The sequence below is a fragment of the Siphateles boraxobius genome, unplaced genomic scaffold (assembly GCF_051911475.1).
Source record: "Siphateles boraxobius isolate OS27281-9 unplaced genomic scaffold, OSU_SipBor_1 24, whole genome shotgun sequence".
NCBI classification, from domain to species: domain Eukaryota; kingdom Metazoa; phylum Chordata; class Actinopteri; order Cypriniformes; family Leuciscidae; genus Siphateles; species Siphateles boraxobius.
Genome location: NW_027508855.1, coordinates 3,930,294 through 3,950,303, shown reverse-complemented (window position 1 = coordinate 3,950,303; position 20,010 = coordinate 3,930,294). Strand labels below are relative to the sequence as shown.

The following is a 20,010-nucleotide window of genomic DNA, read 5'->3' as shown; positions in this document are numbered from 1 at the left end:
AAATAAATGCAGCCTTAGTGACCAGAAGAGACTTCCTTTAAAAACATTAAAAATCTTACCGATCCAAAACTTTTGACTGGTAGTATATTATACAGGTGAAACTCGAAAATTTAGAATATCGTGCAAAAGTTAGAATTTTGATGAATATGGCTTACAGCTTGTGAAAACCACAAATTCAAAATCTCATAAAATTAGAATATTACATAAAATCAATAAAAAAAAGGATTTTAAATACAGAAATGTTGGCCCTCTGAAAAGTATAATCATGCATATGTATATAGTTATATATACTAAATATATTAGTTTCACCTTTTAATTTGAATTACTGAAATACACAAACTTTTGCGCCTGTATATATATATATATATATATACACACAGGTAAAACTCGAAAAATGTGAATATCGTTCAAAAGTTTGTATATATATACACTATATGTATATACACGTATACACACACACACACACACACACACACACACACACACACACACACACACACACACACACACACACACACACACACACACACACACACACACACAGACAGACACACACACATATATATATATATATATATATATATATATATATACACACACACACACACATACATACATCCTGCTAGTTTCAAACATTATGTTGTTATTGTTAAATAGTAAAGTAAAACTAAAACTATAAAATTGTTTTCGTTAATTTTAAATGAAGATTAAACATTATAAAAACTGAAATAAATATAAATGAAAGCAAATAAAATTATAAAGGCATTATACTAAAATTATAATGAATACTGACAAAACAAACAAATTCCAAATATAATTTATTTTATTTTATTTGTATCTATTTGACTGTTTAAGCTGTCTCAATTCAGTCATTTACACTCACATGTGGGATTCACTATGTAGTGAATATTAAATGAGCAAACAAGCAACCAGATTTGGACCCAGCATCTGCACGAATGCATAAATACAATTCAGACTGCATTCGAGAGGTGATGAGAAACACTGTACCTGACTAGCATTAAGAGGGGAAAAAACGTTTCTAAAACAAATCCTCAATCTGAGCTCTAATAACACTTGAGGCCTGTATGTTTCAATTCATCTCAATGAAAAAACAAACCAGGAAGTGTTGAAAGGCATATCTCCTGTTCAAATAGAGGAGAAGAACTGAAGGACAGTGTACGCTGTCTCTAAAGTGTGGGCTGGAAAAGCCAAGGCCTCGAACCCACATAGACACACAGTCTCTGTCACACTGTTATTAAATCACCCTGGCCGCCTCCGCTTTATACAACATTTGTCTTGGCACATGCTCAATTGGCACCAGGGCAGGGGTTCGGCTCACTGCTGGTCCAGAGAAGGTGAGTTTAAGAGAAGCTGGGGAATCGGACCTCCCAGTGCACTTGCCTAGATGACCAATCAAAAAACGTAGCGTACACTAAACATTTAGACATTGTAATAAATGCAAATGACCTAAACTAACTAACCAAATAATCTTTAAATATGTTTTGGCCTTTTTCCAAATAATTTTTATCACTGATCATGGTGAAAAAAGCCAACAAAATATTTAAACATTTATATATATATATATATATATATATATATATATATATATATATATATATATATATATATATATATATAAAACCATGACAATGTAGTGAATATTTATATGGAAAATTGGGACAGTATTGTCAGCCAAAAATATGTTGACAGCAAAAGAAATTGACATCATTTTCCGAAACAATAGCCAAATTATACATTACACCATATGAAATTATCATCCATACTGAAGCACTTATATAACTTTCACAATTATCTAAGCTAAAAATAATTCAAATACAGTTAGTACTTTCTCATTTAAATAATTAATTTGAATGTAAAAATAAAAATGTAATTACAAATAAAACCCCCCAAATCACGAATCACAAAAAGATGGTCTAAAGCAACAGTATCTTGGAATGTACATTAAGTATCACTCTTTCAGAAAGGTACAACTCCCTCTCCAACCACCCATGGCTCAATTTATACACACGACCCTTCTTTGGAGGACTAAACTCATCAATCATAATCCAGGATCGTGCCAAATGACGAGGAACAACATTTGGACATGCTTCACACACACACAAAAAAACCCCCATTACATAATGCCAAGTTGCCATGCACAATCACAAGCATATATTCACAACTGTTTCGAGTTATGAGAATCTACAGGGAGGTCAAACCTGTGGTTTTACAATTACACTTAATTATATGCTCAAAAATAGAGAGTCACAAATAGATAGAATACAAGGTCTGGCAGGAACACAGAAAGACTGGGTCTTCCAACAGCTTTGAAAGACACAGGGCGGTGGCTCACTGGATCATGTTCAACTTTGGTAAGGATGGGCAGTATAGTGGACTAATACCCAAGATTCATCTAATTTATGCTAATTCAGCTTCAATCTTTTTGTACCAGGCACTGAAACTGTGGTACATAGAATTTTTGTTATATCTTTATGGCTAGTCAGACTGTTGAGGCATACCCTGAATGCAGCCCAATCCTCCTCTGTGTTCCTCCAGAGGTAGAGGGCTGGGAGTCCCGGTGGACCTGGGGGTCCTGGTATGCCTCTCGACCCATCTGCTCCTCTGAGTCCTGGAGAACCCTGTCAAGACATATAGGTCAAATCAGTGTCATCTTCACAGAACACTGCAATATGTAGTATTTAAAGAAGTGTTTTTCCTCACCTGATCGCCTTTGTATCCAATAAAGCCGCTTTTACCTGCACACCCCTGTGCAAACAAAAACAGCAATATTAGAGTCCTAAATATGAAGCAGAATTAACATCTTGGGACTTTGGCATTTATCAAAGCATTTCACCACATACACCAAACGTATGAGGTTACTGTCATCAACCATCATGCTAAGTTTATAGAGGATTACTTTTCATTTACAAATATAAGCACGGAAATCACGAAATAGCAGAAGCAACAGACTTTGTGAAACCATAAGACTCATGAGTTAATTCATATTTATAGGTCCATGCCCTTTTTAATCTTATGTATATTACGTAATGTGACACTCTTAGACATGCCAATTCGCAGAAAGCTGCCAGACCTCAGACCTTAAGCAAAGAGCAGCTTTAGAACTGAAAGAACTTAATGCCTGATATTTTGGTTTCAAGCAAGATGGTTACAATTCAGAAAAGGGCAGCTGTAGTAATGTAAGGTTATTGATGTGAAGGATGATCAAATGAATGTTCCGCTAAACTCCATTACGAGAGGGAATGATTATATAACATGCAGCATTCAGCAATGAAGTATTCCAAAATATGAACAACTAGTTTTCAGACTAGTATTTTAATGTTAGTTTAGTTAATAACAAGTCTGTTCCTAGCTAAAACAACAAAGCTACTGTAAATTGCAAAATATACTTTTTGTTAACTTTTTTGTAATACACACTAAGGCCCGGTTTCACAGACAGGGCTTAGATTAAGCCAGGATTAGGCCTTAGTTCAATTAAGGCATTTAAGTAGCTTTTATAAACGTGCATTAAAAAAAACATTACTGGTGTGAATCTTGAGACAAAACAATGACATATTTGAGAGTGAAAGTTGCTTTCAGTTAAAATAGCTCAAACATGCATTTTTGTCTAGGCTTAAACCTTGTGTCTGTGAAACCCGATGATTATGTCTTAGCAACTACTTATATTAGCCGACATTTTACTGCCAAGACTATTGTCCATACTGAAATACTTGATTCTGATTGGTCAATCGCAGCAGGGTGCAATCAAATTTAGCGCAGAAATCGTAATCCAGTCATTTCTATAGGAATCAGCACAATCAGGAATTTCACGCAGGGGTGAAACATTTCGCCACGCAGATTGACGCAAATGGTGCCATCTTCTGTCTCATTTATCAATTGTAGTGAAAATGATCTTCAGCATTGATATTAGTGTACTGTAATTGTGTTTCAGTGTTTATCTTATATTGCTCGACCATTGTTTTGTCCATTCTAATGGACTATTTTCAAGAATATACTTTTTTTATTGTAAAATTATGAAATAATTTCCACTCTTAAATTAACTCATTTAATTAATTTAAACTTGATTATTTCTATACATTATCCCATTAATATTTACATCTAAAAAGAGATTCACCAATATAATAAACGTAAGATTGTTTATATTACATAAATACAAATGATACTCTTCCTACAGTATAAACAAGTTTAATCTATTTAGTCACCATGAGGGGAAAGTTTTTTTGGATTCAGATTTTCAATTTGGCACATTTTACAGAAAGAATATCCCTTAAGTATTATCAGCTGCCCCGAGAGCATGTGATTTCACCTCATTTCATCAGGATTTTAGTTGTGGTAACTCACTCTTTTCCCTGGTGGTCCAACAGGCCCTGGAGGTCCACTGAGAAGCCTGTATCTCCTTCCATCCATGCCTAATATAACATCACCATGTTTAAATGAAACTTGTTCCTTGCTTGTGTGCTTGTAGTCAGCTTGTCCACTGCCTACTAGCATTTTATACCCTTTTTTTGAGTGAACATCAACCAAAGGCTGTTTAACTACTTTACGGGAGTACCCAGAGAAGCTCTTTGAAGGAAGTAAGAAACCTTCTTCAGTCAGCTGGTTTAACTCAGGATGGACTGTCGGCCTGACAAGATCCTTTTGACTGTCTGATGTCTTCACATTCAAAACAGAATCCAGGTCAGCTGTGTCCCCAGAGGGCTTCAAAGGGAGCCGCTCCAGGCGGCCTTCACCCAAATCTGTTTTCCTTTTTTGAGAGGTGAAGTTCTCATCTGATGATTTGAAGGTGGTGGACTGAATCTTTTTGTCAACAGTGTCTTTATACCTGCTATGTGTCCTGATGGGAGGAATCTTGAGTCGGTCAGACTCATCCACCACTACAAAGCCACGAACTGAATTCTTTGAAGTTCTGTTCGGATAAGACGAAATGTCCCATTTACTATGAAGATCTTCATTCTGGGAAGAAACGCTGGAATTCTGGAAGAGAACAAAACAATACAAGAGATTGACTGTGAGGACATTTTTGCATGGCATACAAGATACATTAGCAAAACACTAAGGGGCTCTTCCATTAAACATTTCAGCACAAAAACCCATTGTCCTCATTAATCATCATGCAATCTAGTTTAACCGGGTGCAATGTTGCACTGTGGGTATTTAAATCAATTCATTATCATTCCTTTCAGCACAAGTCAAGTCAAGTCAAGTCATCCTCATTTATATGCACAAACATGCTTGCACCTTATTCACTAAATTCAGAGCTACTTAGCTGTTGCAAATAATGATTGCTATATTATTGTCAAGAGAAAGCAGAAGGAAAACCAAATTCCATTTACAAGACATATCTATGTACCTTTTCTATTAATTATGGCAGCAGTTATTCATCAAAATATGGAGAACAGCATTTTAACTGGGCATACAACCAGACATGGTCGAGTGGAGCATCCTTTCTGCATTTTCTTTTCAAACCAGGACACACGTGCCAGATGATCACTATATGAGGTACCATGAAAATTAAGTGAATAATGCACTGAATGAAAAGATTATCAATTACGATAAGGGAAATGGCCTACATGTGATTCTGAGCTCAGAGACCCAGAGGCTCCATCCCACTGTCCTCCTCTCTTCCTCTAACAATAAGCTACAGAGAAAGAGCAGTCAGGCACTTAACACTGTAAGGCGGCTGCCTCAGATGAGAGGGACACTTGATCCTCTCAAGGGTGACACAGCTCCCCAAATAATTGTTCTACCCTCCTCCGTGCTACAGGTTACATCTTTGGCTGGAACTGTACCGAACACTGGAACAACTCCGAAGCTGGAGCAGAACCACATGCTAGAAGACACAATTATACTTTGTTCAGAAGATACGCCAGTGGGATGTTTGAGAGGAAGTGAGCTACTAGATAATTCAAATGGTAACGGATGAGCATATTACATGTTAAAGATTTACATTAATTCGTTTCTAGAATTAAACACCAAAAGGTGCTACCCTCTTCTAAAACTTTCTATTCTTCAAAGAATCAGAGTTTTCACAAAAATATATAGCAGCACAAGTTTTTTCAACATTGATAACAATAACTTAAGAAATTTTTCTTGAGCAGCAAATTTGCATTTACATAACAAAATATCAGCCCAAGGGACATTTATTTTAATATTTATTCACACACAATATAGTATAAACTCACTTTCCAAGCAAAACATTTCACAAAGATATGCTTATAAGATTTCAAACTATAGATCTATTGTTTAAAATTAAGATAAAAGTTATTTTGGTTGTCAAAACATGCAAGGAAATACACCTTTGGACAGGTATGAACCAGGACACCTGTGTAAACTTGAGGTGAGCTTTTTCTGCGCTACAATGACCATTCGCACTACTCTGTCATTTGTACTTAACCAAAATTTTTTTTATATGCTATCTAACCATGACACTTTTTGTTATATGTGATTTCATTGACTCTTGTGACTCTTTCAGTGACCGTTAAACTGAATCACACCAATAGTCTATGGTGCTAAAGACTTAAAACTGAAGTGAATTCATATCTACTAACTCATTCTGGAGGTTAACAGAGACTGGAAAATTATGAAATACAATGTCAGAGCTTGGAACCCAAGGCCCCCGAGCAGTATATTATCAGTGTCCACCACAGCTGACCCAACAGTGACCCAACAGAATGAGAAGAGATGCCATAAATCAAAAATTAAGACACAGGTATGAGGGAAATCCTTGCAAGTCATGTGTTGACGGACCCAGCTGGTCTAACCTGACACCCATCAAGAAAATCAATCAGAACATTTTTGTGGATCACCAGAAAGGAAATCATGGTAGAATTGGTAAAGAAGAAAACAAATATAGAGTATACAGTTTACTTGGCTACCAATGACCTCAGAACCTCAGGTCAATCAGATTATCTGGACAAAAACGATAAACACTCACTAAACAAGTTGTTGACCTCCAATTTTATTTGTGTCTTACAATCTCCAAACTTCCACTCAACCTGCCCATTTACCCTCTTAGTTTACCCCTGTTCAGCAAGTGAACATGTTCATGGGAAAGTCTCCATTGTTGATTCATGTAGAGACTGGGCAAAGAGATCTAAATCTTACAAAAGTTATGTCTAGACACGTCAGCTCATACAAGAGCCGTCCAAGCTCAAACAATACAGTCTGATTTATACATTTGCTCTTTCTGTCTTTATAATTAAAGAAGAAAGAAGTATAATTAGATAAAAGAATTGGTAACTTTACTTAAAGTCTTTATATATATAATACATTATAAAAGTATTTTTAATATATTAATTATGCCTTGTAATGCACCGTATAATGCATTGTATGGTCACATGAATAATTGTAACCAGTTATAATACATTATTATGTTACACCTTTAGAAGGTAAAATGCATTAAAACACATAAAAAACAACCAATTTCAGATGTAACAACGAATCTGCAAATATTATAATGCATTTTAACTTTGGTTACAATTATTTATGAAAAAATTGAATTTGTTATAAATGTACATTATGAATACCTTTATAATGCACATAAAAACTTGAAGTAAACGGCTATTAAAAACATTTTCATGTTGGTTTAGGTGATACTTGCTCAAAAATATCCAAATAAAATCTGACCATCTAATAATGAATAATGAAATGAAGCACAATTCAAAAGGAAAGACCTGTATTTGTTTCATACCATGGCTTTCCATTTGCCCTCCACATGCAATCCAAGCAGAAGGAGATCTAGTACAAGGTAACATCCCATACAGGCACAGCACACCATGATTGCTGGAGATACACACTGCACCACAGTCTCTGTATCCCTGCTAAAGCTCCCAGACAGTGCAGGCTTTCTCCAAGTGCCCTCCCAGAGAGAGAACCTCCCAGACACAGGAGCTGTGCCCAGGCTTCACACACTCAAGCCAACTAAACCTTCAGGCAGTCATTAAGATGAACAGCACCCAAATAAAATGTGCAATAGCCACTTGTAGTGTCCTATTTGAATTATGTCTGCAGAAGAAAATGGGCTATTAGGTGGTTCTGAAGGATATTGAGGTCATTTGTCCAATTGTTTGAGGTTAATAAGATTTTTTAAATGCTTTTGAAAGTCTTTTTTTTTTTTAGGATTCTTTGATAAATAAAATGCTAAATCAATTTAATGCATCTTTGCTGAAAAAAATATTTCTTTTTTAAAAATCCTACTGACTTTTTAACGGTAGTGTACGTACTTTGCAATATTGGCTTAAATTTATAGAAAATGGGATAAAACTGATTGCTTAAGAAGGGAGCGCTCAAAGCTCAAAGCTGACTTAAAGTGAAAGAAACTTTCTTAAAATTTTCATTCAAGAATGAAAATTTTATCATTCATGTCTTTTCTTATGACTTGTTTCTTCCATGGAACACAAAAGCAGATACTTAGCAAAATGTTTGTGCTGCTATTCGCCATAAAAGTCTACAGTGTCAGCAAAGGTTGTACAAAAATGACAGAAACACATCATAAAAGTATCATAAAATTGCTCCATATGACCCACATGTGCAATATAAGTCTTCTGTTACTAACAGAAAGCTAAAATTCCATCCGCTGTAGCTGTCAAATCTAATTTAAAGGTGCTATATGTAGCTTTTCTTCTAAAATGAATCCTTTTTTTATTGCCTGTGTGTGAAGGGGTTGTAATCACACATTACAATGATCCACTTGTCGGGTTTTGCTATTACCTCTGAAGGCCAGTATTCCTATTTCTATGGGAAGGCTCCGGGTCGGATTTACCGCGAAATCCACCGGATGTGACGTGCATGCGCGCTCCCAAGCCTCTCTCCTTTTTATATACAGTCTATGTGACGGCACTGCAGCTAACTACATGGAGTCTGATAACACCAAAAAACGACGTGCCTCCAGCAAAACACAGACTCCAACACAAACTCCACATAAATATAAAAAATCAATAAAAGTTTTATCTGCTGAAGCTCGACAGGCCAAACGTGAATCGGATCAACTTCGGACGAAAACACGGATCAACATTGGCAGAGCAATTGAATTATGGAGAGACCTCCGCTTTGTTTTAGGTATAGGTATATATTTAGGTATAAAAACAGACCCGGAGTTGGCTTTCATCCCTATTGTGATATTTCTCCGGTGTTTTGAAAGTCTCAGTGTGGCTGGTACCATGAGTGCTCGCTCTTGAGTTCGAGCACGCGCACGAGCGCTCTTGTAAAAATTGGTTGCAATCTGAAACATCAAAGCTAGAGGCCGCTAAAAACTACACATAGCCCCTTTAACCAATTTTAAATACACAAATTGGTTATATGACACAAGAACCAATGATGTTTGGCATTATTGGGGGAGCTATGTTGGAAAAGATTACCAATGAACAAATTTTGATGTTTTTCCTCAAACAAAGACTTGGAATATGAGCATATGAGTCAAATATGGGCTACATTCATGGTACTTTTTGCCATTTTTATAGCTTGATAGATAAGAAAGGCAAAGAGGACATGCATGGAAACTTCATATCAGACAAAGGCAGTTTTAGAACCAAATTAGAAGCTACTTTAGATTTTCCATAAACACAAATGATTTCTCCACCACTGCTGAACAGTAAAAAACACATTCAGACAACTAAAACCTGCTGAGACTGACACACACAAAAAAGCAGCAGAGAAGAGACAGATGTATGAAAACACTGATGAACCATCAATAAGAAATGACAATTTGTTCCAGAAATAAACTTGAGGAGGTTAGTTTGATTCAAAGCAAGTTTTTAAGCAGACCTCCAGCTCTCAGAATCAAAGCAGTGGGATGCTGTGTGACCACAAGGTCATTAAAACAGAGAGGATTAGTGGTAATGGCTGCCATAGTTACAGAGGTAACTCAAGAAGATCAATCACAGATGAAAACTCTGTTGCCTGACTTTCCTGTGGGACCCCGACTCTGAGGTTTTCACAATTTCACTGGTGGTGGGTGTTGGAAGCCATGATTCCACATAGCCTAATTAATCAAGCAGAACCACAAGAAATTATGGGAGATGGTCTTTTCACCAAACATATTCAGTGTGCACGTATATATTGTGGTTCACACTAGTGAAAAAGCTTTTTAGCATTTATTTCTTATCAATTATAAATTACATTATTTGAAATTGTATTTGACTGAAAATTAAGGATGTGAGGAAATATTCTATCATAACTAAATCCAACGGGCACAAGAAAACTTAGGAGAAAGATTATACAACCAACAATAACACAAACAATACCAGACAATGAACTGAGGAAACTAAGGGCTTAAAGTCCCTCTGTAGTCAATAATTGTATCCCTTAAAACAAATTTTTGATCACCAAAAAGACATTTTCTCTTTTTTCATTGTTGCCATTTTTGCCTTTTATTGGGATAGGACAGTAGCTAGACTGTAAGTGAGGTGGGAGAGAGAGAGAGGGAGGACGGGATCGGGAAAGGTCAACGATCCGGGACTCGAACTCAGGTCGCCTGAAGCACAACGGCGCTACATGTCGCCGCCCCAACTTACTTAAAGTACATTAAAAACACCACATAGACATAAATAACATTAAAAACTTGATTTTTACCACAGGGGGACTTTAAATACACAGACAGGGTAATGAAGCTCAAACTGGTATAGAGCTAATTAATTACTAAATAATAAGGAAACTAACTATGGAACAGAACTCAGGAAAAGCAGAACAGGGAACAGAATAAAAACACAATTAAACTAAACAGACAAGAACTGCATGTTACAATATGAATCTATCTGATCATCTTATTTTTAGGTTTATTTATATTATGGATCTCAGAATTTACTGTGGACTTTTGGAACCCACTGTATGTGTGTGTATGTAAATTTTTTGAAACCATGAAAATCTCAAGCTGTATATTAAAAAATAAACTTAGAAAAAGTGTGAAGTTTTATCTACTTTATGACTTATTGTAACTTCAGAAGAGTGCACTAAATTACAGTGCAGAGGTAGTAATAATATGTCTAACATTTATGAGGCCAGAATAAATGGATGACAGACAAACATTTCCAGGAACATTTCCATGCTGTGCTGACGGACATGTGCAGAACAGAACTCCCACAGTTCCTCTGTCTCATCTATAATTACTCCATACAGGAATGATCAAATAAAAAAAATAAAAAAATTCTAGGATTATATCTACCACAATTCAGGACATTGCCTGGTGTTTAGGGGAGGAGGGTATTTTGTCAAGTGTGGCAGTATTGTCCTCCAGTAGTGTATTAGACTCTATTCAGCTGATAACAGACAACATTATGTAAAGTGGAGGCAAACTCACAGCCAACTAATATGCAGGCAGTGTCGAGCAAAATACTGCAGGTTGAATATTAAACATAAGCTTTTGAGGTGCAGTTTTTAACAAACAAATCATAATGTACAGTATGTGAAATATATGCCTGGTAAACTTCTAAAAGAATGTCCTGCAGTGCACAGTGCAAAAGCAAATAAGGTGTCTAATGACTCTCCAGACGATTTGCAAGCTTTGGAGTCGTTCCTGAAGTACACTAGCGATCTCACAGGCTACCAGGTCTTACTCTCCCAGAAGGGGCGTTTATCAAAAATGGCCCACCATCTCAGCACAGCTCCTCTCTGTTACAGCACCGTGCTGAAACAAGACCGCTCCCATGATGATAATTCATCATCACCCTCACCGTGTAGGAAAATACAGCAACAGCTTTATGAGGACAAATGAGAAGACAGAGTGATCCTTTCTTTCTCATTTATTCAATTTCCTGATCTTTAAAGTCATTCATCTCTCTTCTCCAGCTGAGGTTCATTCTTCCCATATTGTACTCAGGCTTTGTCTATTCTTAGCTGCAAAATTACTCACTGTGGCTGTGTTTATCTGAGGTTTTATGCTATAATTCATACACATATTGCTTGTAAACTGACTATTTGGAATCTCTAATTAACATTGGAATGTCTCTTACCAAGCCATGTGATTCTCTGGGATCAGGCTTGGACCCTAGAACTGAAAGAATATTGGCAGTATTGTCAGTGCCAGTGGAGAGATCTGATGAGAACATTCTGTCTATTGTTGAGCCAGCTGAGGATGACAAAGGGCTCTGTGGGTAAACAGAGGAAAATAAGATGTCACTAAAACACATTACTTTCAGTGGTCAAGATTTTACCAGAATTAAAGGTAAAGTGAGTAATTTCTGTTCCAACAGCATCACCAAATTCAATCAAAAAAAAAAAAAAAAAAACACTTCCCAAACACTCCCCCCATCTGCCATTGGTCAGCAAACACAGATTGTTCCGCCCCAAACTCCAGAGCAATGAAAGCCCAACAGAGCATCAGTTCAAACATTTTTCAGGCAATGTTGTGTATTTCCAGTTATATTTGGATAGGAGCAGTTTTTTTCCCCATTTTAGTCATATATTTTGTCTTTAGACAAAAATGTAGTGTATATATATATATATATATATATATATATATATATATATACTAAATTGAAAGGATATTTCAAGGACAAAATGTATGACTAAAATGGGAAAAAAAACTGCTCCTATCCAAATATAACTGGAAATACACAACATTGCCTGAAAAATGTGTGAACTGATGCTCTGTTGGGCTTTCATTGCTCTGGAGTTTGGAGCGGGACAATCTTTGTTTATACAGTATATATACTATAATACATATATTGTCATGTCAAGTTCAATATTTTTGTTATCTTTTTGTTATCTTAGAATTCATTTTAGAAAAAAAACTGACTAAAATTAGAGTTTTTTGCAATTTTGCTATGGGCAAAATTAAACCAAAGGTTCAAACATTTTACATCTCTAACATTGCTGACTATGAATGACCATTTTAAATCAAATCTGTCTAGATTTTTGTCTAACATTGTTAGTGCATTGTTAATATCTTGGTGCTGTTTTTTTCTTGTCATATTTTAGTTAAAGGTGCAATGTGTAAAAATTTGTCTATTAACAGAAATGCAATATGACATCCATAACTATGTTTTCAGTGGTGTATAAAGAACTTACTTAATGAACCGTAATGTTTTTATTACCTTAGAATAAAACATCTATATCTACATAACCGTGGGCACCCCCTTCTATGAAGGTCGACATATTGTGACGTCATGTTTCTACCGTAGCCGAACGCGAACAAACAGCTTTACAGAGCGCGTTTCGTCACTACCTTGAAAGAGAAGCAGCAGAAAGCTAGAAGCTAGCCATAAACACCGTGAGTAGTGACTTTTCCCTTGTCAGTGGTGTAAAATATGTAGTTGGATTGTTTCATCTAACTTAGTTCTTCTCCCTCGCTGTGTTATGGCTTTGCTATGTGGGGATAAATGTGCTGGTTATGTTCGTGAGACGGCTGATTAGTACTCTTGTCATTGACCGTAAAACAGTATGTTACATGAATCACCAACCCGTGGATCGTGGTCGACAAGTCGATCTTGGAAGCATTTTAAGTCGATCGTGAAGAGTTTTCAAAATCAGAGAAAAAAAGCCTATTGTGTGTTGTAAATGGTGTCTTGGGGATGCGGAGGCGCTTGCGCTGTTACAATCATGCCATTTTTGCCGTGCGCACATTTGGGCTCATGCGGACGCGTCGAGTTTAAACAAGGCTGTACGCTTAAACCATCACAGTAACAGCTCATATTTAGCCAGCTAAACTTTTACTACCCTGTTAGAAAAAATGTATAGTTGCATAGTTTCATGTGGTTTTTCTCCCTCGCTGTATTATGGGTTTGCTATGTGGGGGAAATGTGCTGGTTACGTTTGTGAGACAATCAGCTGATTACTATTATTATATTATATAATAAGACCCCTGATCCTCACCTGACTATGGCTTTGTAAACTTTATCCATGATGTGGTTTATAATGGACTGTGGTACAGAAACAGTGACAATGTTACACACTCTTGGCTTACTCTGGCTATTCTCTGCTGTCTCAGACGACGATATGTATGTCCCGTTTTAGCCACCGTAGCTTCTTCGAAAAGGAGGGGTGAGCAGTGGTCTGAGCCCTTAGTGCAACTCGCAACCGAACCGCTAGATGTCGCTAAAAATCACACACTGCACCTTTAACAGTGTGTTTTAATAACAATCGTTTAATTGTCTATGCTTAAACCAGCACAGTAATTATAGTAGCACAGTAATTATAGTAGTAATTTCATTGACAAGATTAGCACTTTAAAGAAAAAAGACATTAACTTAAAGAACATTACAAAAATCATATAACTGGTTTCAAGTACAGCAAGTCCACAACTCTACCTCAGTGCTACTTTCAGTCTTAAGAAAGCTGCTCCCTTTCAAAGGTTCACACATATACTGATGAAGAGCACAATGATCCTTGGCAGCATTAGCATCTCCCATTATGAAGGTCATTTGTCTCAGCTCTCCCTGTGAAGACAGACACAGACGTCACAGACAAATCTGAGCTATGACATCATCCACATAACAACCCATTAGCTGAGCATTGATTTCACAAGAGTGTTGGTCAAACGTTCACTCACATGCCTCATTGATTTAGGATGAATTGTGAACTTGATTCCACAGTCACCATGATACAAAACTAATTGTAACTCCTGGCATGCTGTTTGACCATTCATTTTTAAGTTAAAGCCATTGAGATGATGGTTTTCACAGCTGTGAAGCAAAATGGTGTGGCAGGCAGACATGTTTCCCATGACACATTGCTAGTGCTACATTAGCAGGATAGCTCTAGTTTCTTCAATAAACATTCGTCTAAACCAATGTGTTGTAGTACGACATATTTAGAGTCTTTAATCAATGAAATTAGGAAAGGCTGGTTGCCCAAGCATGATGGATTCTTGACATTGACATATAGTTATGTGTACCTGTCTATCCTCTTTCCACACTCTTCTTGCGTATGACAAATTAAGAATACCTCAAAGGGTGTCTCAAACCCCTCCAGGATGCCGCCCACCATCAGAAGGCCATCTGTAGTGATGCCCATGTAAGGGTACATCCAGCTCACTTTCTCCACCAGCACACAGTCCACATACACAGCCAGCCATTCAAATGCAACCCCAACTGAGATCCAGTGCCACTGCGAGTCTGAAAGTCCTGACACTGAAAATCTGATGACAGAAGAAAACACCTGACGTTCAAAACACAGCTGACAACATAATGGGGTTTCAAGTTCACTATTATAAGATAAATATTATTTCAGTATTGGGGAAAGCTTAGTGATAAGCGCCATGTGTTAAATGGTGTTTGTACTCATAGTCACGCTGCTGGGTGGTGATGAAGGTGATGCTGTGTGGGCCTGTACGGATCTGGAGTAAAATGTGATTGTAGAAGTTCAGCAAAGTCAACACACTTCGGTCCACATCCTGAGAGCTCCGCATTTGAATCAGCATGCTGAATTCATCTGCAAAGCTATGAAAACACATGGAGACTTTTAGTATCAAGACTAAAATGATTTCATTATAATTGAGAGAACTTAAAAAACATACACTTCTGGTAAAACCAGAAGTGGTTGGGATCGGTACGATTTTTTAAAGTTTTTGTCTTATGCTCACCAAGGCTGCATTTATTTGATCAAAAATACAGTAAAAACAGATATATTGTGAAATATTACTACAATTTAAAATAACTGTTTTCTATTTTAATATATTTTAAAATTAAATGTATTCCTTGTGATTTCAGCAATCATTACTCCAGTCTTCAATCACATGATCCTTCAGCAATCGTTCAAATACTCTGATTTGGTGCTCAAGAAACATGTATTATTATTATCACAGTTTAACATGGTTGTGCTGCTTAGTATACCATGATAAATTTTTCAGGATTCTTTGATGAACAGAAATGTCAAAAGAACGTCTCAGGTTACGACTGTAACCTATGTTCCCTGAGAACAGGGAACAAGACAATACGTCATCGACGCTATGGGGGCAACGCCTCATAGCGTCGATGACGTATTGTTGAGTTCCCTTCGAAAGGGAACGTCTCAGGTTACGACTGTAACCTATGTTCCCTGAGAACAGGGAACAAGACAATACGTCATCGACGCTATGAGGCGTTCCCCCCATAGCGTCGATGACGTATTGTTGAGTTCCCTTCGAAAGGGAAGAGCATTTATTTGAATTTTTTTTTGTAACAGTGCAAAAGTCTTTACTGCCACTTTTGATCAATTTAATGCGTCATTGCTGAAAGTATTGATTTATAACTAAATAAATAAATAAAATAAATAAAAATACAGACAATTGAACAGTAGTGTAAATTGAAAATCGTAAATGCATTTTTAATAAAACAATGAAAAAGCTAAAGAAAAAATCTTATTACTGTAATTCAGAAAAAAAACATGTATTTAAGATAATTTCATTTAACCTTTTAATCTTATTTAAATGAAAAATTGTCATGAAAATTGTCAATTATTTTTACATAAATACATTTTAAACAAACAAACAAACAAACAAATGTCAAACCTCGATCCAAATGCTTTCTGGGTGGGCATAGTGAGTGTGGAATATAGGCCAATGTCCAGCACTGGACATCCCTGTTCCTCCTCATAAAGGGTCACGTTCCTGCTGGCTGGTATTAAGCCTGAGAGCTGCTCAAGTAAATCCACCCTTTGTGTAAAGAGATTCAGATGTGTGTTGAACCCCCCTGTGAAAACACAAGAAACAAAGTTTACATAGATAAGTTAATCTGTTCTCGAAACAGAAAAGGAAAAAGGCCTTTAAAGACATTTTAATAAATTCAGCAAGTGACCTGCACAGAAACAAATGACTTAAATCAAGTGGCACTTCATTCATGTTAATGATACTGCATTTATTAGTGAAAAATAACGACATTCAGAGTGGGACATTCAGATGTTGGATCATTGCTTTATTCACATTCTAGCTGACTTGTTTTAGCCTATTATGGGGAAAAGGGCAAGTTTCAAACGGTCCAAATCTCCATGGCTTATGTAAAGTGACTTTCCGCTTCGAAACTCTATCCACAAATGACCCTACACCTCATGCACAAACGCAGTCAGGGCCATTGCTGATGGATGATTCTGGGGTGAAGCATTCCTGTTGAGGGCTGCATTTTCCCCACCTGATCCCCATAGGACATCAAGGGTGAAGAGAGCAAGTCCTTGATTAACTTTCCATACCTCGCCTGCGCAGCATGTCCAAGGAAACCCTAAAGACTCCACTTCTTCATTTTCCCTTCCTCCTTAATTACATCTAACAATGGAAGGTCATCTTTCCAAACCAAAAAATAAAAAGTCTTTGATAGACAAAATCCACATCAACAATAAAAGCAAGATGTTAATTTTATGACGCAATGTTTCGGTTTTCATTGGAAATCAGACTCAAAATTGTTCCCACAATTCAAAGAGACAAAAAAAATCTCAAAGAAGAATTTAAAAAATTTCCGGCTCATTTCCATGAATGTTGAAAAGAATTCAGAAACAACTCACTGTGTATTTAACCTCTACATAAAAACAAATCTCAATAGCCATATATGGCAAAGCAAAGCACTGTATGATTTGTTCTTCACAAGACAGATATCAAGACATGATACATTGACTTTACAACCGGATTAGAGATTTCCTCTTTAGCGGTGGCCGACTTCTCGTTTCATTCATGGTGAAAAGGGCTTTTTAACGCTCACTGCATTCAGGCTTCAGTCATCACTCATAGTCCTGCAAGCAGCGTGACCATAAGTAGCAGACTCCACTCACACGAGCACTCGCTGATAACCTGATGAAAGGTGCACATGCCACCATTCTCTACATTCCACAAGCACACTAAACCAGAATACATGTCTAGCCACACACACCACAAGGGTCACGCAACTTATTTTATTTTACACTGCGAAGGTGTTTCAGATGCTACATCTTATGTGGCCTATACACAGTGACACTGAAAGTATTTATACAGTTTGTAGGATCTAAGGATTCTCAATAACTACATGTGTGTGTTACTCTAGGAATGCATACATCCGTGCATACAATTTCATTTTATAATCATTAGTCATTTATTTAGTCATTTTACTTATTATTTTACGCTTTATTCATATTTTTATTTGATTCACCATTTAAAAATGTGATCATTTATTTTTGTCATTCTATGTTTTTATATTACTTATTTTATTTATGTCCTTGCTCTTGCAATGCTATTGTTGTTTAATCTTATGATTGGGTGGTTTGAGGAGGTGTTTGTCTTCATGAGAAAGATATTAGAGAATGTCTACATTTAAATTAAAAAACGTTTTTTGAAAATGTAAAGATGCAAAAAGCTTTCTGTGATGGGTAGGGGATAGCATATACAGTTTGTACAGTATAAAACATTACATCTTTGGAAAGTCCCCATACAACATGAAAACCCAACGTGTGTGTGTGTGTGTGTGTGTGCGTGCGTGCGTGCGTGCGTGCGTGTGTGTGTGTGTGTGTGTGTGTGTGTGTGTGTGTGTGTGTGTGTGTGTGTGTAAAAATATCTTTGCGAGGGAACGCAAAGTTTCTCGGGGGAACGCAAAAGATTTAAAAAAAAATTCTCCCATCCTAACTTTTTCACCACCACGTCCCTTTAGGGGCTCCGTAATATAGTGAGCTGAACTGGACTTGTTAAAAATAAACCAATGTTTAGGTTAGGTTTATGTTTAGGGGTAGGGGGTCAGGTAAGGTGATAGAAAATACAATTAACCTTACATACTGAAAAAACAATGCAAGTCTATGAGTGAGATGTCCTCACTAATATAGTCAAACAAATGTTTGTGTTACTCGTATCATAATAGCATTTTTGTAAAATATGAATTGATTGTGCTGATATAATGGAAAAATATAGTTTATAAGTCACTTTAAACGTTGAGTTTAGGATTATACGCAAACATTGATTAACGTTTTTTTTAAACAGTTTTGCAGGACTTCAAAGAGATAAGTGCAACACCCCATAACATACAGACCACATGGCTGTAACACAAGACTTTAAACAGTTCAATATGATTTCTGTGGGGTTAAAGAGGAACCAGATCAGAAGAGTGCATCACTTTCAAAGAAAATTGAGTGACTTGAACAGGTTAAAGGAGAGAAATTATCTAACATCTTGAGACCATGTGCAAAACTGACATTCCCTTTCCCACCTTGGCTTGTGGTAATTGTGTTTTGCAGGTATTCATTGTCCACATATGCTGATCTATGACTAACTCTCCCCAACCAATGTCTCTAATGTTTAGAAAAGCCACAAAATGGAGTACGATGAAGTCTGTGAAGGGTCAGTGCCTCCTCCTAGAGTACAGCTGAACAAGCATTTATCAGAAACAGTCATTAATATCCATGTACATATCAGTGTTATGTTTTGCTTACACAAAGGATGAAATGTGACATTCGTGGGACATTTAAACCCGGCATTTTTCTAAAAAAAAATATTTAAATTCGGAAGCTTTTACAATTGTTTGTACAATCACTGCATTACAGTATTTTAGTGAGAATTCTAATAAGAATAATGAGAATTATTTTAAAAATCTGTACAACTACAGTAATGAGAATTGTCACAGGGAAAATTATGTTTGACTGTCATAAAATCAAAAATGAAAATATCTTAAAGATTATAATCTCAATCTCAAATATCTTACCTCTTTGTCAAATTATATATTGTTTGTTATATAGTCATACTATGTTGTTTCATTTCACTTGTGTGTGTGCAATGTTCAACAAGTTAAAGTCTCTTAAAAAAACCATAAAATAATTGAATGCAATATAGATAGATTTTTAGATCAAATATACTATTAAATTCCACTAACATATTTTATTATTATATTATATATTTTATTATGATTTCACTTATGACATTGATATTAGTCAACAAAAAGATCCAAAGATTTCTTCGAGACAAAACTGGAAAATCTTTACTAATGTCTGAAGATTTAAAGTTGCTGGTAAATGTCACAAACACCCCTCAAAATAAAAAGCCTTTAAAAGTTGCACATATACGCATACAATAAGATATGTTTACATTGTATGACGACGAAAACCCATTTACTGTACGAGTCAGCAAAACATCAATTGGCT

At 36.3% G+C, this 20,010-nt stretch overlaps 1 protein-coding gene across 1 annotated transcript in view; it reads right to left on the bottom strand.

The window, feature by feature from the left end:
- LOC143748716 (uncharacterized) overlaps positions 1–20,010 on the bottom strand; it is a 54,606-nt gene that overhangs the window by 21,979 nt on the left and 12,617 nt on the right. Inside the window, exons 2-9 of the mRNA XM_077240845.1 lie at positions 16,439–16,619; positions 15,231–15,389; positions 14,896–15,088; positions 14,259–14,387; positions 11,964–12,098; positions 4,360–4,992; positions 2,722–2,766; positions 2,520–2,639 (exon numbers count right to left, since the gene is read on the bottom strand). Of these exons, the coding sequence (XP_077096960.1) occupies positions 2,520–2,639; positions 2,722–2,766; positions 4,360–4,992; positions 11,964–12,098; positions 14,259–14,387; positions 14,896–15,088; positions 15,231–15,389; positions 16,439–16,619 (1,595 nt within the window). The remainder of the gene's footprint in view (positions 1–2,519; positions 2,640–2,721; positions 2,767–4,359; positions 4,993–11,963; positions 12,099–14,258; positions 14,388–14,895; positions 15,089–15,230; positions 15,390–16,438; positions 16,620–20,010) is intronic.